Raw genomic sequence first — 26,191 nt, 5'->3', positions numbered from 1 at the left:
AGAATGAAATTTTGCCATTGCAGCAACATGGTTGGGCTTGGAGGGCATTATAGTAAGTGAATTAGGTCAGAAGGAGAAATAAAAATACTGTATGATATCACTTATATGTGGAATCTAAAAAATGCAACAAACTAGTGAATAAAACAAAAAAGAAGTGGACTAACAGATATAAAGAAAAAACTAGTGGTTACCAGTGGGGAGAGGGAAAGGGGGGCAATAAAGGGACAGGGGATTAAAAAAAGGGGTTATTATGGGATTATATGAAATCGTGTGGGTGGAACTTTTGAAAATTGTAAAGCACTATAGAATTTAAAGGATCTTTCATTCAATTAAAAAAATAAAAGTGATCCTTCAAATCTGAAAACAAACAAACAAATAAATAAATAAATAAGGTGACCAAAGAAGGTCCCTTAAGAAGATAAGCTTTGAGCTGAGAGGGAGCTAGCCATGCCAAGATCTTGGGTAAAAACAATAAGTATAAAGGCCCCAAAGTGGCAATGAACTCAACAGTAAAATGTCTACTGTGGCTAGGGTATTGTGATAAAGGGGAGTTCTGAGGGGTTGGCAAGAGCCAATTCTTAGAGATCATGGTGGGAGATTCCAATTTTATACTAAATGTAATGTGAAGCTGGTTGTAAGCAGGAGAATTACATGGTGTGACCAAAAGATTTCTCTGGCTGGTGTGTGGACAGTAGACAGCAAAGAAGGGCAAGAGCAGAATGGGGATGACAAATTATGAGTTTTCTACTGTTGCCCAGGTGAAATGATGGTGGTAGTAGTGCAGAAGATACAAAGTAGGAATATTTCTTATTATGGATTGTCAAACACATGAAAATAGAACAGTACAATGAACTCTTTTTTATGTATTACCCAGCTGAAGACACCATCAACTTTCTGCTATTTTTGTATCTATTCTCAATTTTTATTTTCTCGGGTATTTTAAAAGTAAATCCTATATGTCATACTATACTATCAGTAAGCACCGCTATAGCATTTCTCTTGAACAGATAAAGACATAATGTATTTAACCATAATACCATTACTACACCCAATGAAGTAGCAGTACTCCCTTAACATTATCTAATACCCACAGATTGAGATGAATTTTGAAGGTAGAGCCAGTAGGAGTGCTGCCATGTTGGAAGTGTATGAAGAGAGAAATTAGGAGGAGTGGTTCTTGGCCGAGGTTCCAAGATGGGGAAAACTGGGAAAGGAGCGTGTTATTGTGGTGTTGACTGTTTTTGACTGGACTGGGAAACCAGAGTTCTATTGAGATACTAACCATTCTGTAGAGATGTAGAATGGGCAGCTGAAGCTTAGGGGAGAAGTCTGATCTGAAGATATATTTGAAAGTCATCTAGCCACCTGGGGTGAGAGTCCAGACTCTAGAGAGGGAAGAGAGGAGCTCTGTGGCACTCCAAGGTTTGAAGATGTGAAGAAAAGAAGAGGCTGGCTAAGGGTTTAAGAAGGAGTGACTAATGAAGTAAGAAGAAAACCAAGGGAATGCGGTACTCTGGATTTAAAGAAAAGAAGGTGTTTGAAGTAGGAGGGGGTGGTTAACTGTGCTGGGTATAGTGAAGACTGAGAACTGATTCTTGGATTTAACACCATGAAGAGGGATTGCAGTTGGAGGGATGGAGACAAAATCCTACTTGGAGAAAGCAGGGGTAATCTTGAAGTGGAGATACTAAATATAGATAGCTCTTTTGAAGACTTAAAAATTGGAACGTACCATCCTTATAATGAGATACTTAATAATAAGTAGTCACAATACTTTAAGGTGTATGTTATTTTATGGTTTACAAAATTCTTCATAAACTTCTGTAAAATTCACAGGTGTCATCATAGATACATGTTTAAATGTCAGGTAGGTTTATTCCATTTTAAAAGCTTAGTATTATGAATAAATAAGCATTCTGAGGAGCTGGTATGAGCCAATTAATGTAGATCATAGTGGGGAATTCCAGTTCTGGTCAACTTCTTGCCCAAGTGACATGGTTGGTTGGTTGTAGACTTAGGCTCAAGTCTAGGTCTTCTGCTTCTCATGACACAGACTCTTTCTACTATGTTACATCATGTCTTTCATAAACTTAAGGTCAAGATTCTCCTCTTTAAGAATGTAAGGATTAAAAAAAATTGATTCCTACTTCTGGTCCATTCTGAATAGTATTCTGTTTCTGCAAGTATCAAGATTCTCCCTACAATGTCATCCTCAAAGGACAGAATTTTTTTTTTTAATATCTTTATTGGAGTATAATTGCTTTACAACGTTGTGTTAGTTTCTGCTGTACAACAAAGCAAATCAGCTGTATGCATACGTATATCCCCACATCCCCTCCCTCTTGAGCCTCCCTCTCACCCTCCCTATCCCACACCTCTAGGTCGTCACAAAGCATCGAGCTGATCTCCCAGGACAGAATCTTTACTTTAAAATTTCCTAGTTTTTGTTTAAACAATCCATTAGAATTTGTCATTCATGAATTTCAAACATTACTTTGAACTTTGTTTCTCCTCATAATGAAAGTGTCTAGGGTACAAAACTGATGGCCCAGTGAACGGAATTATTCTAGTAATTGCAAGCAGTAAGATTTATCTTGGTCCTGAGAGAAATGTGAATGACATAATGGCTGAAGCCTCAGAAAGCAGAGATATTTTACTCATGACCACAAGTAAATCCTGATTGAAATCTGTTGGCATGATGTTAAGTCATGATTCTTAGAAGCTAAGTCTGGAGGGACCAGAGTAATACAGTCCAGGCATATAGTTTTCTGATGAGCTCACAGTATAAGGGGACAAAGCTGGGAATATCTTGAGGAATGAAAGTTAATATATCCTTTACTAGACAATTTCTCTGGTCTGTCAATTTTCTCACTGGGCTTTTGATGACAGCTTTATGGCAAACAATCTAACACTGAGATCATTCTCTTGAAGTACAGGTACTCCTCACTGCTGAGTGGAAGAATGTCCACATGCTCTAGGTATTAGAAAGCAAAAATGATTTAATTAGGGTTATTTAAGAGCCAGATTTATATCCCACTAGTCTCTAGGTTTTTTGAAACCACGGTCTGTATCTAATTCTACTTTTAGCATCAACACTCAGCTCAATGCCTGGTGCAGAATGTTCATTTTGTATGTATGAAGCAGTCTTTTTTTTTTTTTTTTTTTTGGTTGCACTATGCAGCATGTGGGATCTTAGTTCCCTCACCAGGGATCGAAACTGCACCTCCTACATTGAAAGCACAGAGTCTTAACCACTGGGCTGCCAGGGAAGTCCCCTATGGAGCAGTCTTGAACTCACTAAATGAAGGGTGATGGTACCTCACATGCCAGTGGATGATGATCTAATGAAGAATTCTACCTACGTGCTATCTTATTTCTGAGGAACTCAAAGTGATAAGGAACTCAAAGAACCTACTTTAAAGTAACATTTTCTTAAAAATTGTTTAGGATTTAATGTGACTGCAAACCTAGTAAGAAAATTAACTCCCAATTTTCCAGTGATATCCTCAGCTGTGTTTTGTGCTGCAGAGTCAGGAATGCTATTTCCAGAGATGCTAGGTGTTCTGACCAGAGCGAAACAAATGACACCTCCAAGGGACACCACCTAGAGACACCTTAGCTCTGTCTGTGTCTGTATGGCACGTATTATTACTTGGCATATTAAGCAACTATTTTTTTCTGGTTTAACATATGTTTGCTTCTCTCTTAATTTGGCTCTGTGTAGGAAAAATGATTAAGAACATCATTAGAGGCAATGGGAAAACATAATACAGGCCTTCTATCCTGGAACCAAAATTCTCGGGTTTTATTTTCCTCCAATAGAACTGTCTGTTTGAAAGTATTATTCAGAAATAGAGGTTGTCATTTAATATGAGCTAGATAAGAGCATATTCTCTGATTTCTCAAAATAAGGTGTGGCAATTTAGGTGAAGAAAATGGTTGATCTGCTCAGGCTAAGGTAATTGCCTGCAAATTTTTCATCAAAATATATTCTTCAAAATCGTATCAAGTATCTTTTCCAACCAAAACACTATGAGACAGATATCAGTTAGAGGAACAAAATCGGTAAAAAATACAAACACATGGAGGCTAAATAATACACTGCTTAGTAACCAAGAGATCACTGAAGAAATCAAAGAGGAAATCAAAAAATACCTAGGAACAGGGCTTCCCTGTGGCGCAGTGGTTGAGAGTCCGCCTGCCAATGCAGGGGACATGGGTTCGTGTCCCAGTCCGGGAAGATCCCACATGCTGCGGAGCAGCTAGGCCCGTGAGCCATGGGCGCTGAGCCTGCCGTCTGGAGCCTGTGCTCCGCAACAGGAGAGGCCACGACAGTGAGAGGACCACGTACCACAAAAAAACAAAAAAAAAAACAAAAAACAAACAAACAAACAAAAACCCTAGAAACAAATGACAATAAAAACACGATGACCCATAACCTATGGGATGCAAAAAAGCAGTTCTAAGAGGGGAGTTTATAGCAATACAATCCTACCTCAAGAAACATCTCAAATAAACAACCTAACCTTACACCTAAAGCAACTAGAGATAGAAGAACAAAAAAAGCCTAAAGATCGCAAAAGGAAAGAAATCATAAAGATTAGATCAGAAATAAATGAAAAAGAAATGAAAACAATAGCAAAGATCAATAAAACAAAGCTGGTTCTTTGAGAAGATAAACAAAATTGATAAAACCATTAGCCAGAATCATCAAGAAAAAAAGGGAGAAGACTCAAATCAATAGAATTAGAAATGAAAAAGGAGAAGTAACAACTGACACTGCGGAAATACAAAGTATCATGAGAGATTACTACAAGCAACTCTATGCCAATAAAATGGACAACCTGGAAGAAATGGACAAGTTCTTAGAAAAGAGCACCCTTCAGAGACTGAACCAGGAAGAAATAGAAAATATAAACAGACCAATCACAAGCACTGAACTTGAGACTGTGATTAAAAATCTTCCAACAAACAAAAGCCCTGGACCAGATGGCTTCACAGGCGAATTCTATCAAATATTTACAGAAGAGCTAACACCTATCCTTCTCAAACTCTTCCAAGATATAGCAGAGGGAGGAACACTCCCAAGCTCATTCTATGAGGCCACCATCACCCTGATACCAAAACCAGACAAAGATACTACAAAAAAAGAAAAGTACAGGCCAATATCACTGATGAACATAGATACAAAAATCCTCAACAAAATACTAGCACACAGAATCCAACAACACATTAAAAGGATCACACAGCATGATCAAGGGGAGTTTATCCCAGGAGGCAATGATTCTTCAATATATGCAAATCAATCAATGTAATATACCATATTAACAAACTGAAGGATAAAAACCATATGGTCATCTCAATAGATGTAGAAAAAGCTTTTGACAAAATTCAACACCTGTTTATGATAAAAACCCTCCAGAAAGTAGGCATAGAGGGAACTTACCTCAACATAATAAAGGCCATATAGGACAAACCCACAGCCAACACCATTCTCAGTGGTGAAAAACTGAAACCATTTCCACTAAGATCAGGAACAAGACAAGGTTCCCCATTCTCACCACTACTATTCAACGTAGTTTTGGAAGCTTTAGCCACAGCAATCAGAGAAGAAAAAGGAATAAAAGGAATCCAAATCGGAAAAGAAGAAGTAAAACTGCCACTGTTTGCAGATGACATGATACTATACATAGAGAATCCTAAAGATGCTACCAGAAAACTACTAGAGCTAATCAATGAATTTGGTAAAGTAGCAGGATACAGAATTAATGCACAGAAATCTCTTGCATTCCTATACACTAATGATGAAAAATCTGAAAGAGAAATTAAGGAAACATGCCTATTTACTATTACAACAAAAAGAATAAAATACCTAGGAATAAACCTACCTAAGTAGACAAAAGACCTGTATGCAGAAAACTATAAGACACTGATGAAAGAAATTAAAGATGACACAAACAGATGGAGAGATATACCATTTCTTGGACTGGAAGAATCAATATTGTGAAAATGACTATACTACCCAAAGCAATCAACAGATTCGATGCAATCCCTATCAAACTACCAATGGCATTTTTCACAGAACTAGAACCAAAATTTTCACAATTTGTATGGAAACACAAAAGACCCTGAATAACCAAAGCAATCTTGAAAAAGAAAAATGGAGCTGGAGCAATGAGACTCCTGGACTTCAGACTATACTACAAAGCTACAGTAATCAAGACAGTATGGTACTGGCACAAAAACAGAAATATAGATCAATGGAACGGGATAGAAAGCCCAGAGATAAACCCACGCACATATGGTCACCTTATCTTTGATAAAGGAGGCAGGAATATACAATGGAGAAAAGACACTCTCTTCAATAAGTGGTGCTGGGAAAACTGGACAGCTTCATGTAAAAGAATGAAATTAGAACACTCCCTAACACCATACACAAAAGTAAACTCAAAATGGATTAAAGACCTAAATGTAAGGCCAGACACTAAAACTCCTAGAGGAAAACATAGGCAGAACACTCTATGACATAAATCACAGCAAGATTCTTCTTGACCTACCTCCTAGAGAAATGGAATTAAAAACAAAAATAAACAAATGGGACCTAATGAAACTTAAAAAGCTTTTGCACAACAAAGGAAACCATAAACAAGACGAAAAGACAACCCTCGGAATGGGAGAAAATATTTGCAAATGAAGCAACTGAAAAAGGATTAATCTCCAAAATTTACAAGCAGTGCATGCAGCTCAATATCAAAAAAACAAACAACCCAATCAAAAAACGGGCAGAAGACCTAAATAGACATTTCTCCAAAGAAGATATACAGATTGCTAACAAACACATGAAAGCATGCTCAACATCACTAATCATTAGAGAATTGCAAATGAAAACTGCAATGAGGTATCACCTCACACTGGTCAGAATGGCCATAATTTAAAAATCTAGAAACAATAAATGCTGGAGAGGGTGTGGAGAAAAGGGAACCCTTTTGCACTGTTGGTGGGAATGTAAATTGTCACAGCCACTATGGAGAACAGTATAGAGGTTCCTTAATAAAAACTAAAAATAGAAATAACATATGACCCAGCAATCCCACTACTGGGCACATACCCTGAGAAAACCATAATTCAAAAAGAGTCATGTACCACAATGTTCATTGCAGCTCTATTTACAATAGCCAGGACATGGAAGCAACCTAAGTTTCCACTGACATGAATGGATAAAGAAGATGTAGCACATATATACAACGGAATATTACTCAGCCATAAAAAGAAACAAAATTGACTTATCTGTAGTGAAGTGGATGAACCTAGAGTCTGTCATACATAGTGAAGTAAGTCAGAAAGAGTAAAACAAATGCTGTATGCTAACACATATTTATGGAATCTAAAAAAAAAAAAAAGGTTCTGAAGAACCTTTGGGCAGGACAGGAATAAAGACACAGATGCAGAGAATGGACTTGAGGACAGCGGGAGTGGGAAGGGTAAGCTGGGACGAAGTGAGAGAGTGGCATGGACATATATACACTACCAAATGTAAAATAGATAGCTGGAAGCAGCCGCATAGCACAGGTGATCAGCTTGGTGCTTTATGACCACCTAGAGGGGTGCGATATGGAGGTTGGGAGGGAGGAGACACAAGAGGGACGGGATATGGGGATATATGTATACGTATAGCTGATTCACTTTGTTATAAAGCAGAAACCAACACACCATTGTAAAGCAATTATACTCCAATAAGGATGTTTAAAAAAAATGTTCTTCATAGTAGGAATATTTCAGGAATAATGATTTTTCCCATTGACATTACTCTTAGGATATTTGGGTAGTCAGTGGTCATCTGTAGACTATATTTAATGGAAAGGTAATGCAATTTTATCTTCCAACTTCTTTAATAATCATTGGAAAAAAGGATGACCCAAAGTTTCACAGATTTTTTTTTTCCCCCAATTTTAAAATGGACGTAGGGAGCTTAAGGGCTCATGGCAGCTGGTTGTATTGACTTTGTGGAATTGAAATTGGAACTAAAGAAAGGTGAAATAGCCTAGAATTAAAAAGGAATATTCTAATTACAAGAGTATGTTGATAGCAGAATTGGAAAGTGAGCTCCCAGTTTGTCAGGGGTGCTCTGCTGTTCCACCTACATCCCTCCTCCAGACGGCAGAATGTATTTCTCCAGCTGCTGGGCACGCTGCCTACATACAGCCCTGAGCTGTCAGCTCTCTCTGGGAATTGCCCTTGGCTGAGGAGAGCTGTTTTTCTTAAGGTCACACCTCATTGCTGGGGTCAGACCACATCCCATGACTGAACAAAGCCCAGGTATAAAGGCCTAGTCCCCTTGATCCAACTCTGACGGCCCGTTCCAGCTCCAGAGCTTCCCTGGGGTTGGCTGAGCCTTTACTGTGACTGAATCAACAGCCTAACTCCTCCCTCTGCCCAGCTGTTTCCTTCACTCCCCACAGGTGTTATTCCCAAGAGAACTTGCCAATAAACGTCTTCCACACAGATCTCCCTCTGACTCTGCTGCCCAGGAATGTGACCTAGGCCTAAATCACTCTGTTTTCTCCATGGTCAGTCTAAGGTATTCCCTCAGCATTAGTATGTGAGAGCAGATGTAATAGTCTTCCTTTAAAATAATTTTCTTCTGATTTCCTTGGGGTTTCTTCATCTCTTAGCCATATATTAATGGAATTCTACTAAGAATTTACAGAGAAGACAGAAAGGATGTAGAGAGACTCATTCAGGAGAAGTGTTTCAGTTTATGGAAATGATTAAAGAGTATAGATTTTCTGCACAACTGTCAGTGGGCTTATTTATTGTTCAGGTAAAACTTAGTAAGTGAATTGATCATTCTGTTTTCAAAATAGTAAGGCCAAATTATGTGTGTATTTCTGCACCCAAATAATGCACAAAAGGCTCTACAAGGATTTGTATAAATTAGACAGGGCCTCTCTGATATTGATTACTTTTTCTCAGAAAATTGTTAAACGAAATTATCCGTGCTGTAGGACTATAACTTTTATCATTTCTCCTTCTTCTCACCCTCTCCCCCTACGAAATGGGTGTGAGACCTAACCCACCCTGTGTGTTTCTACCTCAGCATGAGCATGGTGCTAATAAGAGGGGAGGAAAAGGAGGAAGACATCTGCATTCTTCAAAATAAATAGATTCCAAAGATGTGAGTATTATGCTCATTCTCAGTGTAATGAGATCCTGTTCACCAGTCTGTTGTTAGAGGATTAGGGCCAAATTGTATCTCTTGCTGTAGTGTGGCTCTGACAGCAGTGGAATTGAAAAGAACCAGGAACTGCTGCTGTCCACTGGACACTTTTGTCAGGGGACCATGACGGCCAGCTCTCTTTGGATCGGCTGGATTGAAACGCTGGGAGTCTGCACTATTGCTGTGCTTGAATCTCTTCAGCTCCTTAGGGGCCATTCTCTTTCTAAATAGGCAATACATAATTATCATGGAAAATAAAGTTAAAAGTTAAAGTTAAAAAAACCCAATAAGTATAGATTTATTAAAAGCATGGCTTTGTAGTCAGGCAGATTCAGGTTGTAGTTCTGATTCTGCCACTCACCTGTGAACTTGGAGGAGTTTTCTTTTCTTCTATTTTTACTCCCCAATTGCCCTTTAAAATACCAATATTTGTAATGCCAAAACAGTCCAGAAAAGTATACAATGAAATGGAGTCTCCCTTACATCCCGGTTCTCCTTTTCATCTCCTTTCTCTAATGGCTACCACTGAAGAGTTTCTTGTGTGTCTTTCAAGAAATTTTCTATACATGTAACAACAGACATATGTGTAGGTTTATCCTTGCTTCATAACACAGTTAGAATCTTACAACACATGTGCAGTGTTGTGCATGTGCTTGTTTTCAACCTAATAATGTAACTTGGAGGATATTTCACATCAGCGCATATAGACCTATCTTATTCTTGTTAGTGGGTGCATTGTATTCCATTGAGTAGATGAGCCATGATTGGATAGGTGTACCCTGGTATATCTATCTAATTCTTATTGATGGGCAGTGATGGTTTCTCATGGATTGCTATTACAAATAATACTGTAATAAACATCCTTGTATATCCATCTTTGAGCACCTGTATGATCAGTTTTTTAAAGTGGAATGTCAAAGTATGTGGACATTTGAATTTTTGACAAATGTTGCAAAATAGGGCAAATGTCTCAATTTCTTTGAACTTCAGTTTTCTATTCTGATTAAAGTTGCTAAAATGGGGGTAGAAACAGTACCTATCTCATAGGGCGGCTGTGAGGATTAAATGAGATAAGATACTATTCAGTGTTGCCAGATGTAGCAAGTTAAAATATAGGACATCCAATTAAATTTGAAATGCAGATAATGACAATATTTTAGTATAAATATATCCCAAATATTGCATGGAACACACTTAAACTAAAAAATTATTGGTTGTTTACCTGAAATTCATATTTAATTGGGTGTCATTTATTTTTATTTGGCAACCCTATACATTAAGCGATCAGCACACTCCCTGGAATACAGTAAGCACTAAATAAATTGTTCATTGCTATAATTCTTATTAGACATTCAGGGAAATGCTGTCATTCAACAACTGTTTTTAGAAATAATGATTCTATATTCATTAATTTACTTATCATTCATTCAACAAATGCTGAATGCCTACTCTAAACTAGGCATTATTCTAGGTCCTGAAGATACAGTGGTGAATAAAACAAAGTCTGTATGAGCAGTTGAATACTTTTGTATGTTGTAGATCTGACATGGGCTTGAGATTAAGGAAGAAAGCAAGCTCAGTGTATGTGGATTGTTTGTTTAATTAGGTGAGGTCAGTTATACTGACCTTCTTTATTATCTTCTTTCTCTAGTATGCCAACATAACTTCTGTAGCTTTTGAGGAAATCTTCTTTTCAGGAATCTGTGATGCTAATGGGCAATCAGGAAAATTAGATTGTGGAAAGGATGACAGAAGCCTTGAGGAGACCCATGAAGATCTCTTCCTTCTGCCCCTTAAGCTTCAGCAATGGGCTTGGTATCTTGCTCGCGGTAAATACTTGATTTCTAGTCTCTGGAGCCAGTGGTTCAGTGACATGGAGAATGGTAGGTGCTATCCCACTCTCATTTTCTCAAGGAGGTCCTCAGCAAATTGTAGCAGCTCCTAGTATGCTATGCCTTATCAGGAAGAAGCAGGTTCAGACAAATTTATCAACAATTATTAGATACAGTTGCTATCTCTCACCACCTTTTCTCAGAACTCAGATTCTCTGATGTTCTGAGAGTAGATATATAGTTAGTGGGTGTGTTATTAAAAATTCTTTCCTCAAAATAATTCTAGTCACTATTCTGTGACAATTAACCCCATATGTTTTATGATACCTTTGGAATTTAAATTTTATGAGTCCTTTTCTTGAATTTTGGCTTATTATGTAGTGATTGGCTTGTGAGCTTATAAAGTAAAAGCTAACTTATTACCCCAACTATTTTTGAAAAATCTGGTTCAAAGAAGCATTAGCTAGATTATGTCCATTTCAAAACCTGAAGCAATTATGTGGTGATACTGATACTTGAAGCATATTTAAAAATCTTGGAGTTTCTTGATTCAGTGCAATTACATGAATTAACTTGCTTTCAGAGTATTTATATACTACAAATCCTCTACTAGAGTGGGAGGGCTTTTCTTGACAACGGTAAAAGCAAAGTTTGAAGGTGCCGAGTCTATGGAGCCAAGTGTCATTTTCACGTCCCACAAGGCCACCCTGTGTTCCCTGCACAGAGCTATGACGCAAGCTTGCTTCAAACATGAGTCTTGGGAACAGCTGCACCGCACATGGAGGACCAGGGAGTGTGTGTTTTCGTTGTTTCAGGATGATGGCAAAATGAAATTACTATACAAGCTAAAATCTTAGAAGTCTAGAAATATTTTGAAGATGAGGCTTAAAGGAAATTTTCCTATCTGTCCCTCCAGTCTTCTGATATGTCTTTGATGTTATAAAGTCAGTGGTGGCGGTAGTGTGTAGGAAAAGAAAAATGGTGGGATTTAAAATATATTCGATTTAAATTCCTTTGCAGATCTTTATCAGTTTATACTTGTTAGTAAGTTTGGGTACTTTTGTAGCTATGATCCTTAGTGCTAACTGAAGTGTATCTCTGAGGTCCTAGTTAAATGCAGTCATCATTACCTGGTAAGAAAGAATAGGAAATAACATTAAAAAAACTCCTCTGATTGTGTTATACATATTGATTGTTCTACAGATATATATTCAAATAAGAGGCTTAACCAAGACATCACACACAACATATGGTTTACTGATATCTCCAGGCCCTTTTTCTTCAAAACCCTAATTACATCTGTAGAGTGTTACTTTCTCCTCTCCAGAATAATCTGTTTTGTACTTCTTCCTCTTCGTTCAGTTTCTGGTAGCCTCTTCAAATCATAACTTTCTGTCACAATCTTCTTTCTAAGAGTTATGCTCTCTTCTTGGTAGGATGCTGTGTACAAGTCTGACAAATGTGTCTGGGGGTTGGTTGTGTAGGTTATTGATGAAATAGTTGGATAGCGCTAGGGTCAGGGTCAACATCCAGGGAATACCACTTGCTGTTTTTTGTCATATTGGTCATTAGTTTTGGATAATATTTCCTTTGAGGAAATTTCTCCCATGTTTGTGTACCTTCGCAACAATATTTTGCTTCAAGTTCTGAAAAATTTTGTCACAAACAACATTGTTGCCTTGTGAACGTCTCTATAGCTCATAGCCCACAGAGGTGACATTGTGTCCTGTGGAATTTGTACATGTACATACCAGAAGGTTCTTAAGATTTCAAATACTGTTAGTCATAGACTTTGGAAGTAAAGTGTTTGGAGTGCTCATTTTTAGGGAAGGAATTTCCATTGGAATAGGTGGAAAGGCATAGGTGACCAAGGATAAGAGTAGGTGTTAGAAGATATCTGGAGTTACAAAGGGGTCTTTTGGGAAGAGGAGCTCTGAGGTATATGTTCTGGTCAGAGGGCAGACAGGTGGCAAGAGAGAAAGAGAGAAAAAGGAGTAGAGTGAGTTAAAGTAAGGGAGACTGGGCTCACACATGGTATTACAAATATTTTCTGCTTTCTTGGACTGTTGGATGACATTAGCAGACTAATGGTCAGATCTTAGTGGGGGTTGGTCAGATGATTTATTCTGAGTGTTTTTCTATTTTTGGAAATATTTAATAGGTTAGAAAGTAGAGGGTAAAATACAGATAGGGGTGCGTGTGGGTAGGAGGAGAACGGGCATGAGAATCTGGCATGAGGGAAGGGATTTTTCTCTACTTTATCACTTCTCTGTATTGTCCCAGTAGGAATCCATATTGACCGTATCAGATTCTTTCTTATCAAGGATTCTTTGCATGCCCTGGGATTTTGCAAATTTTTTTCTTAAAGAGATTTTATTCCAGTATTTTTCCAAGTGTAGCAGTTAATTCAACTAATTCCCATGGATATCACCAGACTTTTAAAAACATATTTCCAATTGCTTTGGTTTTATGGGGGAAAATATTATGACACTAGACAAGTTAGAATTTATTACCCCAAATAGTGGCTATTGTTACTTACCCATGCAAACTTAACTCTCAAGTGTGCATTTTAAAATGTATAAGAGATCCTGTAGAGTTTCCTTTTACCTTGGGTTGATTTTTCCATTTTGGTGGAAGAGGTAGGACGTGGTCGTTTGTAGAGCTTAATAGTATACAGGTAGGAGGAATCGAAGTTTGCAAATGGGACTTAGTATCATCTCAGCTTCTTCTTGAAGCAGATGCACTTTCATTTTATCTAAGATACTGTCTCCTGAGAAATGTCACTAATGCTCCAAAGGAGATACCCCAGGAGAAATAGACCAGCACATAATCTATCCATACCTGTAAAAATAAATAAAATGAGATTTAAAGACTTCCTAGGGTCTTTCATTGTCATTGAACTAGATAAAGTGCAGAAAAGTATGGCATTGGAAAAATGATTGAATTCTGGCTAGAGATGAAAATGCTGCAATTGAAAACTTTCCAGAACAACATGTACTTGGATCCGTATTAAAGAGAAATTCTTTGAGTGTTTAAGCCAAATGACCCAGCAGGGTTGATAGTGTGAGGCATATTTCACAGTTGTATAAATATTTAAAACTGTTTTCCAGCTTATAAAAGAAGTAAATTAGGTTGTTTCTTAAAAACTGCACAATGAAATTAACCTGCCCACCTTAACTTGTTGGGGAACCTGGCCTACTCGTCCCAGCCTTCTCTCCTAGAAGGGAGTCACTGAGAAAGAAGTGTGATGAAGGTGTCCAACTGGTTTACATTTCAGAGAACTTCAGAAGGGATGATTAGCATCACGGATACTGCCACAGGTGGTCTGTTTCCAGATGGCCTGTCTGCCTAACTGTCGCGAGGGGCCTGACCAGCTAGACACAATAGCTTTTTGTCATAAACCCCTTTGAACTTGGTGAAGGGTAGACCTGCAACTCCATTATATCCATGAGCCTCGAAGAAAACAGTGCAACATCTTGACTGTGTTCTCAATTCTGAGCTGTTGGTCCTAGCCGTTAGAATGCCACCAAGCCTGCCCTTAGGCCAGAGTGCTGTGGATAATTTGTAGGTGGTCTTTCTTGTTCAGTGTTCTAAGGCTTCTTTTGTCACCCATTGCTGTTCTTGTCCTTTCCAGAATTTTTATTCTTTTCCTCTTACTTGCATTTTAGCTATTGCCCCCTTGCTTCTGTCTCCTTCACTTCTTGCCTCCAGTTAAACAGACTTCTGAGACAACAGCAGTGATGTTTCTATACTTATTAATACAGAGGTTGAAAAGAATGTTAATGACTGAATTTCTTTCTTTCCTTCCCCCTGAGTTTTTTTTTTTTTTTAAATATTCTGCCCAAGGATATGCAAGTAAGAGTTAATAGCTGCTGTATAAAGCTGGTACCATGGGGTGGTGGAAAGAGCACACAGCCAAGAGTTAGGCATTTTGAGTCTAGCTCCAGGGATAACTAACTCACTGGGTGTCTTTGGGCAAATCACTTGACTTCTCTGGGCCTTAGTTCCCACATCACTCAGGTAAAAGACTTTGTTATGCAAGGTTCTTTGAATTTAGTATTCTAGAAAAAAAGTCTAATCTGCTTCTTCTGTCATATGATGCTCCATTGTGAATACATTCTCTTGATTCTTCTCTGTTCCCGAAAAAAATTAATTTTGTTTTTGTTCTTAGACTGCAGAATGAAAAATGGATGAATGTCAAAGTGGGAGACATCATTAAATTAGAAAATAACCAATTTGTTGCTGTAAGTATTTAGTATTGTTTAAGAAATTTATCTCAGGTTAAAATAGCATATGTACTAAAATATTCACATTTGCAAATTTAGTAAATCTGCACTAATTTAGCGTAATTAAGGAGGGAATACCAGGATGTATTATTAAAAAGTCTCAATTATAAAATATTTGAAAGACATATTGATTAATTCCTTTCAATAACCTGATAACTCAGATAAGGCTGAGTGATTATCACCTTGTTATTTCCTTTGGGAAATTAATAGATAAAAAATATTTAAAATCAGACTGTCAATTGTTTGATGTAAATAAGGGCTTTTAAAATGCTCCAGAGTACTTTAAAAATAGTTTGTTCTCACATAGTTTGAATATTATCCCCCCAATAACGGAATTAATACTGTTAATGTGCAGTATCATAGAAGAAAAGATTAGCTATAGAAAGAGAGAATGGATGTTCTTTCCTGAATAATCACGATCAGAAAATGTTGATTGAATGTTCTTAATAAATGCTATTTATGAGGTTTTACTTTGTATACCAAATGCACTATAACTTATATTCTCAAGCTGCCTGTGTTACAGTTTCCTTAATAAAATTCTAGGGGTCAGTTAAAACTAAAATATATGTGACTAACTATAGTTCGTATTAAATGCAAGGCTATAAAAACTATCCAGATCAGAGATTAAAAATTATAACTATTGTAGTCTTTATGTCAAATATATATTAGATTACTCATGAAAATTTTTGTGTTAATGCCATTTTATTTATCAAGCTGTGTTCTTCATTAAATTTGAGACATTTTCCCACAGCATAAAACAAACGGCCCCAAGATCTATTTACAAGAACAACTCAGTTAAGACTCTTAAACATTCACTTTCAGAAACAGTCTTCTTTCATTAATGTATCATCTGTGTATACTGATTCTCTGGAACAACCCATGCTAAGGTGACTAGTCAGTGGATAGGCCATTCAAAAAGAGTGCACACTTTAAATAGAGAAGTGCTTATTTCTCTGACAACCTCAAGTCTCTAGAAAATAGCTGAGAGCCAAAAATAAGCAAAAAGGTGTTGGTGCAGCCAAAATGGAGGTCTCAGAGCCCACCGATGTAACCTGGGTTCCTTAGACCTAGGGCAGTCTGCCAGGTTTTCAAAACTTATTTACTTTTTTTGGACACAATTTAAAGTAGCATGTCCAGTTTATTTTCCAGCTCATTAAATACTAGGAGCAGTACACCGAGGGTAGCATGTGTTAGAAGAACATACCCTGTGGGAAAGATTGAGGCTTAGTGTAAAATACAGTGTAAGGATACTGGGTGGGGAATTGGATGAGAACTGAGTCTTTGCTCCATTCCTTCAGTGACAACACTCTTATCTTCTCTGCCTTTCGTTTGTTTCTTCACATGTCAAATCCAGGTGCAAGAGCACTATATGATCTCAGAGATCCCTTCCAGCCCGTAGTTGCTGTGATTCTCTGTCTGAGCTGAGACTAGACTACAAGATTCTTACAAGCAAGGAGCACATTGATTTGCCTGATCCGTAACATTTAGTGCCATGTGGGATCCTAGGGGGCAGTCAGTAAATGTTGGCTGAATGAATTAATGTCCATCTTTTCTAAGAAAGAAGACAGAAAAAAAAAAAAGTGGTTATAAATTTCCCAAATTCAGGGTGTTCTGGATCCATGAGGTACTAATAGGCCCTAATTAAGAAAAGATCACATATATTCAGGGTTCTTTGCTTAAGAAGAAAGGGCTCCATATAACTTATTTTGGTTCTACTTTCAATTAAGATAATTACAATGAAAAAGTTTTGGTGCTTCTTAGTGGATAATCTTAACTTTTTTTTTTAATGGACATATATAGAATTCTAGGATGTGTGCATTCAAAAGAATTTTTTTGGAAATGACTTTATGCCAGGCATGGTGCTAGATATAGTGGAATTAGGAAAAATTAAAGTATCCCAAACACTTAACTATTATTTTATTTGGAATTATATTTCAGGGGAAATGCTAGGTAATTTCTGTTTAAGGTATTCTGTAAAAATAATATTTTAAAAGCCCTATGGATATACTCTAACAGGGATAAATATTGGACTGAACTCAACTTATTCACTGATACTCTACTATGTTCGTTTATCAGATTCTTTGAGGTGAATCCCATAAAGGCAGGAGTCAAATTTGTGTTCTCAAATCTCTTAACTCCAAGGACCTCATGGACAGCATATCTGTGCTCCAACTTGCCCTCTAGCCTTAATATTCTAATTTGCACTTCCCTTGCTCTTTGTTTTTAACTTAGTCGTATTTTCTGTGTTATAGAAAATAACACATGCTTGCTTGTTATTGCAAACCTTTCTGTGGAATGAAGCATGGAAGTCAAGTGTAAGTGCAGGCGTCGCATGGAAGGAAACCAGTTCCATGAACGCATCATTATCATTGATTTAAAATGAATCCCACACTTAGATGAGTTTCCATGAAGTCAGTGATTCACGTGTCCCAGCACTGTCCAATAGAAATTTCTGCAGTGAAGAAAATGTTCTATATTTGTGCGTCCAAATATAGAACAGCCAGTAGCACCTTGTGGATACTGAGCACTGGAAATGTGGCTAGAACAACTGAATGTTAAATTCTATTTAATTTTAATTAATTTAGATTTAAATAGCCACGTGTGACTTGTGGCTACCTTACTGGACAGTGCAGATGTAGCCTTTTTATTGTGGCTACATGATGGGGTAGAAATGCTTACTCCCTACTCTTTCCTAGGTTCATCCTTCCTGTTTTCACTTGGAGGGGCAGCCCCAAAATAACACTAAGCGTCTTGCACCCCCTTGCTTGTTCCCCTCTCCCAGGAGTGACTTCTCCGATTGTTAAGTGTTGGGGCGGGGAGTGGTGTGCATGACCCGGCACCTCCTTCCTTCCCTTTCTCTTTGGGCTCTGTCTGTGTACAGAGAGTACGTTCTGCCCCGCGTTCGAAGTACCAATTTTACAGGAGTAGATCCCCATGGTGGGGGTAGCGAGAGGGTCCAGGTAGTTTCGAGCTTCCAGAGAGCTTCAACTATGACTAGGTGAGTCTAACAGGGGTGAAGTGTTAGCAAGCCCACTGGGCCCACAGACCTAAAGCCTGGTCTCCAATAGCTTGATCAGTGACAAAGATGATATTTTTATCTCCATTGATCTCTGTCTGACTCATACAATTACAGCTTGTTGGTTTAATCTTTGGATAAGTGAGGAAGGGATTCCTTCAAACGCCAAAACACCACAGTGCCTCTTGATTAGGTCACTTTGTTCAAAGTTTATCCATGTGCGGCTACGCGGCACCTATGAAACTGTTTTTGAGGACACATAAATGTTTCTGTGGGTGAACTGCTCTAATCACTTAGAAGTGCTAATATAACTTCCTATTCCCTGGCATCAGTTGGCAGGGGCTGTCAGAGAGCTTACATTTGGGGAGCAACAATCAGAGGTCTCTAAAAGAGACTCACTTCGGAGTTACTGCACAGAGGTACATCTTGGGAAACCAGATCATGAAAATCATGATAATAATAGCTCGCCTTTATTGCCTGTGTGCCACGTGACAGACAATATTACAAGCTCTTTATATGACTTAACTCATTTAATCCTCACATTATCCCAATGACGGCAGGTTATGTACTATTATTGTTCCCATTTTACAGACAAGAAAATGGAGGCACAGTGCCATCAGATAGCTTCTCAATAGGAGAGCCAGGAGTTTTAACCCCTCCCTTTACCATACGCTGCTCCTGCCTCCACTGGAAAAGTTGGTCCTGATTACCTTGCGACTGGGCTTCCAGAGTCAGGGCCTCTAGGCTTGGATGATGGAGGTGAAGTGGCCAGAGAATGTTGCACCCAATTCTGACACGTAACCTCTAGCTGTCCAAACTTAGAACTTCGAACTGGATTTATGTCACCATATCAGTACATTTTAAGGAAGGAAAGGAGCTTGCCTGAGATGACCAGTTAGCTGGCATGTTCAGAAGTTACTCACCTTTGTTTTCCCAATAAGGAAAACTGCCCCTTACCTTTTTTAAAAAAACTCTAAAACACTTTTGAGCTGAATTTCCAGAGCTCCTATTTTTACTGTGGGACCAAGAAAAAAAAAAAAACGTAGAGCATAATTCAGTTATCACAATGAGATTGACTTCCATTAGAAGAATTAAGTAAACTGTGTGAGAAAAACACACTGCAGAGTTCTTGATACTGCCAGAGCCTGGACCCTGGGAGCCAGGCCTACCTTCCTCCTTTACTTGACAGCAGTGCTCTTGTCTTGTTTGGCTTTTCTCATCTGGTGGTAGAAATAAACCTCTTACTGGACATGAGCGTATTTGAACATCACATGAATTTAATTGTTTAGCTTATTTGAAAAACAGTCCACCCTCCATCCCCTCCACAAAAAGGCCTTCATGTTTTCAGTGTTTACAACAGTAAATTTTTGCTTTAAAACAAAGACGTTCTTCTGTTACAGAACTGAAAATTTCATCTTAAGAAATGAAAGGGCTAGTTTAACCTAACCTCCAGTGCTGACCATGGGCAGGCTTTGGCTTTCTCTTGACCCATCATCAGGGCATTTTCTCCAGTCTTTTTCAGCACTGTTTTTGGACATCCTTCCAGGGAGGCCATTTTGTGGTTGAATTGCCTTTTTTAGTTATTTTAAGTTTTATAGCTTCAAATCAGAGTTACTTGTTTTACTCTAATTGCTGAAATAAATCTTCCTTTTTAAAAAATATGTGAGACATTCAACATGCATTTGCTGGATCTGAAATTTAAATTTTAGATGAAAACATTAACTATAATCTTACCCATTTTCAGTTTTATGACTTCATTCTGACTTTTGTCCACATCAACATATTTTTCCATAAGTATACTCATACTGCATGAGCCATTTTGTATTCTTACTTTTGCACTGTAAAAGAATAAAAGAAAAGATAATTTTGTAGATGATAAAGAAAATAAAGAAGAATTCCACATGTGAGGATGGCTTAAAAAAAATGAAGGGAGATCCAAATATGGTGTTCCAATTAATTCTACAAATTTATCTTTCCATCACGTCATGAATCGAATCCCAATATTTTTTTACCATTGTAGTTTTGGTTTTTGAACACCAACGAAGTGAAATGCTGTCTGTTTTTCATAGTTGTATTCCAGTGACTTTGTAGCCAATCAGTGGAAAGAGCATACATTTGGGGACCAGAGTTCCGAGTTCTAGCTTTGCCCTTTAACCTCCATGTGGCCATGAGTATGGCCTTATATTGCTTGGAGTCTTGGGATCCTGTATTAGATGTGATGAAACTTTCACCATGACTTTGTAAAGGGTATGGGCATTACATGGGTTAATTTAGCTCATCTAGTGCTTGTGAGACCAGAAATTACCTTCCCAGGTTTCTTATACACACAACGGGAACAATATTATCCCCTAATGGGGCTGTTGAGAGAATAAAGTGACGCAATTATGTGAGAGTGTTTTGTAAACCCTTAGAGAACTCTACAGCTTTCAGGTGTTATAATCACTTGAGGTTTTGCTTCATTTGTTCTTTAGTTCAACAAACATTAATCATGCCTAGTAAATCTAGGAGTCCAGTGTCATTGGCGCCTAGAACTCAAAGATGTTCAAGGTTTTCAAGGTTCCTCTGGCTGGTATATTTTTTTCAGGTTTCCGTGAAGCCCCTGCTTGGGCTTTCTGTTACCTGTGCAAGGTGGGAGAAGAAACATTGTGTTGAAAAACAGTCCTTAATTCTTGGGAGACATAGCTGAGCCTTTCCTGGAAGGGCGTGGGGAAAAGGCACCAATAATTGACAGCAGAAAGTACAAATGGGGGTCTAAGGAAGATGGGTATGGTTGGAATTAACTGCTGCCTGGACCCCCCGTGAGTTCCAATAATCACACCTTCCCTTCCCCGTGCTGCATTCCTGCTAACGCCTCTGCCTGCGGAGACCTGCCCTCCATTCCATCCAGAATATTCCATTAGGCCCTTCCTCAACTACCAACCCGACGTACTCCCTTTCTCATTTGCATTCCTCCCACAGCACTTTGTTAATAAGACACTTAGAACCCTTGTCATATTCTGCCTTTACTAAACTATAAAATCCTTGAAGGTAAGAAGCTTTTATTTAATTTAGTACTCCTGGCAGTAAATGCCTTAGACTGCCTAGATTCACATCCTGGTGCCCTACTTACTATGTGGCCGCAAACAAGTTACTGAACCTCTCTGAGTCTCACTTTGTTTATCTGTAAAGTGGAGATAACAAGACCTACACTTAGGATTTCTTTGAGTTAAATAAAATATTGCATGTAAGGCTATTGGCACAGTGCCAGACACATAGTAAGTCCCCACCAAATTTTGGCTACTGGTATTATAAACACCTACAGCTCAAACACCAGTTTCTGGATCAACTAGGAATTGGGTCCCTGAGAGATACTAAAGGGATCAGTTTAAGGAGGACTGACTTGAGGCTCACAGAGTCATGGGGTTTGTTGGGCCCGAAGACCACCCATGTGTTGCTCCACTCCCTTCCCAGAACCTCTGACCAAAGGGCAACCCAGGACTAACAGGGCTGTTACTACAGCTCTCTTGCCCTTCCTTTCCAGAATGACTGCTGAGTGCACGTGGAAATAGGACGGCATGATGATGAGTGAGCTGGTCACTTATTCCACTGGATGCCCCTATGGTTCTGCCCCTTCACACTTCCTCCTCAACTAATGAATTTAAAAAACTTGAAGGGAGAAGTTAGCAAAAGGAAAGACCAAGGCTCAGCAGTGGGGCAGGGAGAACAGAGGAAGAATGAGGGGAGGCAGGACAGAGATCAGGGAGTGGGAAAACAGGAGGAAGGTTCAGAGGACATAGAGAAAGGTGACAATGGAGGTGACAGGAGGAGGCGGGGAAGGTAGAAGACAGGAAGGTAGAAGTCCCAGGTCCCCAGGGGTTAGAGAGAACAGGAAGAGTTAGCCCAGAACCCGTGGGGTTTACAGTTCTCAGTTTATGCCTCTAGGAAGTTGAGTCACTGCTTAGGAAAGAATCTGGTCAGAAGGTGGCAGTGGTGACTCAGTCACATGTTCTGAGCCAACTGTGGCCAACAATTCCTCCCTTTGTTTATCAAAAATATGTCTTGAGGCAGCTGAGCTCAAAATTAAACTGTAACAAGAAAAAAGTAATGATTCTTACTAGGCAGAGTTTTGAAGAAAAGCAACTCTAGGTACAAATGGATATCTTTCTCTAAACTTCACAACTATTTCAATCACAGATGATAGAATTAGGGAATTGTGGATTATTTTTGAAATGATCCTGTTAAACTTGGGGAGGAGACCCATAGGCCGAAGAGCATGAAGCTCTACTGCTATTGTGCCTTGTGCCTTTATTCATTGAAATTTAAATGTGAGAAATAAAATCAAGGTAAATTTTCATAACACTTTTCCACTTTAAACTCAAGAGGGGTAATTTTTGGCTCAGGAGTGGCATACACTCTTCACATGTTCTCTTCAGAGCAGGTTTGCTCAGGTCACATTGTGAGAAGTCAGAAAATAAATAACTTCTGCCTTGACAGGCGTCTCTGGCTTTTTCATCCAGAGTTGAGGCGGAGCCTTGATAGTGCAAACCCATTTATTCGGTTAGGGGTTGTCACTGAGTTGCTTTTTAGTTCTGTTTTATTACAACTTAGACAAAACTATACCCCCTCCCCCCCACATGCACCTACACCACGCCTATTTTTGAGGTGAAAATTTAAAAGCTTGAGACAATGAAATCAGTGGATTGATTCTAAATTTAACCTCCAAGGTTTGAGAATGGAACAATTCAAATATTTAAAAAACAAAGATAAGAAACGTTTACAGTTTTGGAATGCCAGTTGTACATTTAGACAGAGCTAAAAAATTGTTAGGCTAATATGTCAAAATAAATTGCTAGAATTTTAGTCAGTTCTTTTTAGACATGTAAAACCTTCAGAATTTCATAAAAACCCTCATTTAAAAATCAGTTTTGAAATTTCAAATAAACAATTTCCCAATGTAGAAAGCTACCAGAATTCTAAAACTGAATTGTGATGGGTCATTTCCAAAACACAAATGGAAGGCCGAATAGAATAATTTATCTCTGTGAAAGACCAGCTTCCCACCTCTGAATGTTTTCTGTTTACCATGTTTTCTATTCTATCCTGCCCTCTTGCTTAGCCCCTGCTTTTCTTCTCTTTCCCTTTTCTTACATGCCACCATCTTTTTATTTTCTCTTGCTTATGTTTTAATCTTTTTCCTTTAATCCTTTTCTCTTTTAAAAATTTCCTTGCCTCTCTTATTTTTTCTATTGTTTTCAGTTTCCTCCATCCTGCTTTACTTTTGTCTTTCCCCATCTTCTTTCCCTGCCTCAGCTCTTAACTGATAACCATGGAATTAAAGTATGTGCATATAAGTATTTCCAGTTATCTTATTTATTGGGGAAAGTTTTATATTTCCCATTAGTAATTATCAAAGAAAGAAAATAGAATTTTATGTATTTCTATGAGATATATACATTTTATATAGAAATATATAAAAATTTAAACATTTCTATTAAAAAAATAAAGTGGCTATTACTTTATATGCTATCTCTCCCCTTGCTTATGTTCTGATGGTCAAGGGCATGCAAACCAGGAACAAGGAAGTGGAGGGTGGCTTTGATTCAGGGCATATGGTAGAGAGGTGGAACAGAACTTCACCTCTCACTTTTTTTCTAAGGTTCTAATGGCTCATTAGTAGTGGAGGGATGATACAATGTAGAAGGCTTTCAATCAATCTTCCCTTTTCAAGTATTCTTTACCCTGGTTTTTCAAAATAGGCTGATCTGCTTCTCCTATCAAGTAGTGAGCCACATGGCCTCTGTTATATTGAAACTGCTGAGCTTGATGGGTAAGTTATTAAGGTCAAAATAATTATTTATATTGGTTTTCAATTTATTTAAGAGTAATAGCTTTAGACAGCCACATAGCACAGGGAGATCAGTTCGGTGCTTTGTGACCACCTAGAGGGGTGGGATAGGGAGGGTGGGAGGGAGGGAGATGCAAGAGGGAAGAGATATGGGGATATATGTATAACTGATTCACTTTGTTATAAAGCAGAAACTAACACACCATTGTAAAGCAGTTATACTCCAATAAAGATGTTAAAAAAAAAAAAGTAATAGCTTTAGAAACAGAACCTACCTTAAACCTTATCCTTAGATGTGGTATATGTATACAATGGAATATTACTCAGCCATAAAAAAAGAACAAAATAATGCCATTTGTAGCAACATGGATGGACCTAGAGATTATCATACTAAGTGAAGTAAGTCAGACAAAGACAAGTACCATAAGATATCGCTTATACGTGGAATCTAAAAAAAAATCATACAAAGGAACTTATTTCAAAGCATAGACTCACAGACATAGAAAACAAATTTATGGTTACCAAAGGGAAGGGGGGAGGGATAAAGTAGGGATTTGAGATGAACAGGTACACACTACTATATATAAAATAGATAAACAACAACAAGGACCTACATTATAACACAGGGAACTATATTCAATATCTTGTAATAACCTATAATGGAAAAGAATCTGAAAAAGAATATATATATGTGTATATGTATATATATATATATATATATATATATAACTGAAGAACTTTTCTGTACACCTGAAATATTGTAAATCAACTCTATTTCAATCAAAAAAAAATCTAAAAAGGCCCTAATGCTTCATTTTATTTTCTTGGAAGAAATAAGACTCTAAATTGCAAAGTCCATTTGCTAATTACTTTGCAGATCTTGTGAAACCTCTGTTTTTTCTCTTAAATTTATTTCTTTCAGAAACAGCGAGCTAAACATATATACGTAAATAGCTTTACACAGGGACTTTTCACTGAGATTCCCTGGAAGGGTTTTCTGTTTGTTTGTTTGTTTTTAATTTCAAGTGATTGTCTAAGGAAAATGAGAGGAGTGACAATCAAGATCCCTTGAAGAGGGCTTCCCTGGTGGCGCAGTGATTGAGAGTCTGCCTGCCAATGCAGGGGACATGGGTTCGTGCCCCAGTCCGGGAGGATCCCACATGCCGCGGAGCGGCTGGGAAAAGATCCCTTGAAGAAAGAGGACTGATGTTACTTTAGAAGGCAACTTTTGGAACTGGGTCAAATGAAGATGTAGAGAGATAAGAGAGAAATGGAGTAGGATGCAGTTTTGACATGGATGCTAATTTGGAATTTAGTTATGGACTGTATACTAATTCTGTTTCAGTGGATTCAGTTTGTCTGTCTGACATCAAAATATTTATTGAATGCTTACATTTTAAAGATACTATATGTGTGCTTTAGATGAATGTCATCATTTAATCCTAACGTAGGTACTATATAAGCCCTGTTGTACAGGTGAGAAAATGAAGGCTTAGAGAGATGAAAGAATTTGTCCCAAACTTCTAGAGAGTGAAGCCAGGACTCGAACCTGGCAGCTGACAAAAGAGCCCATGGTTTTAGCCACTGCTTTCAAAATAAATGCTGTATTGAGCTATCCAAATAGAGTTCAGCCTGTATGATCTTACCCTTGGTCTGGGCAGAAGCTAAAATAGTGCTAAGAGGGAAATTTATAGCCATATATGTATACACTTGAAAAGAGAAAAAGCCTCCAATCAATGATCTAATCTTCCATCTCATGAACCTAGAAAATAGCAAAATAAATTTAAATCAAGCAAATGGGAGGAGATAAAGAGTGGAAACCAATGAATTTGAAAATAGAAAAACAATAGAAAAAAGTCAGTGAAACAGAGAGCTAGTTCTTTGAAAACATTAATAAAATAAACAAACTTTTAAGAAGACAGGGAAAGAAAAAAAGAGAGAAGACCCAAATTAACAATATCATGAATGAACCACGGGATATTATGACAGATCCTGAAGTCATCAAAAGGATATGGA

The 26,191-nt window shown here is 38.0% G+C and overlaps 1 protein-coding gene across 8 annotated transcripts in view; it reads left to right on the top strand.

Annotated features, from left to right (window-relative positions):
• The window catches only part of ATP8B4 (ATPase phospholipid transporting 8B4 (putative)), a 256,643-nt gene that overhangs the window by 105,249 nt on the left and 125,203 nt on the right, over positions 1-26,191 (top strand). For all 8 annotated transcript variants that reach the window (XM_067746383.1, XM_067746444.1, XM_067746423.1 and 5 more), the window contains 2 exons: positions 15,221-15,293; positions 24,087-24,157. In XM_067746383.1, the coding sequence (XP_067602484.1) occupies positions 15,221-15,293; positions 24,087-24,157 (144 nt within the window). The remainder of the gene's footprint in view (positions 1-15,220; positions 15,294-24,086; positions 24,158-26,191) is intronic.

Source organism: Pseudorca crassidens, chromosome 1 (assembly GCF_039906515.1).
Source record: "Pseudorca crassidens isolate mPseCra1 chromosome 1, mPseCra1.hap1, whole genome shotgun sequence".
NCBI lineage: Eukaryota > Metazoa > Chordata > Mammalia > Artiodactyla > Delphinidae > Pseudorca > Pseudorca crassidens.
The sequence above is the reverse complement of the archived record's forward strand: the minus strand, read 5'-3'. Positions and strand labels throughout refer to the sequence as shown.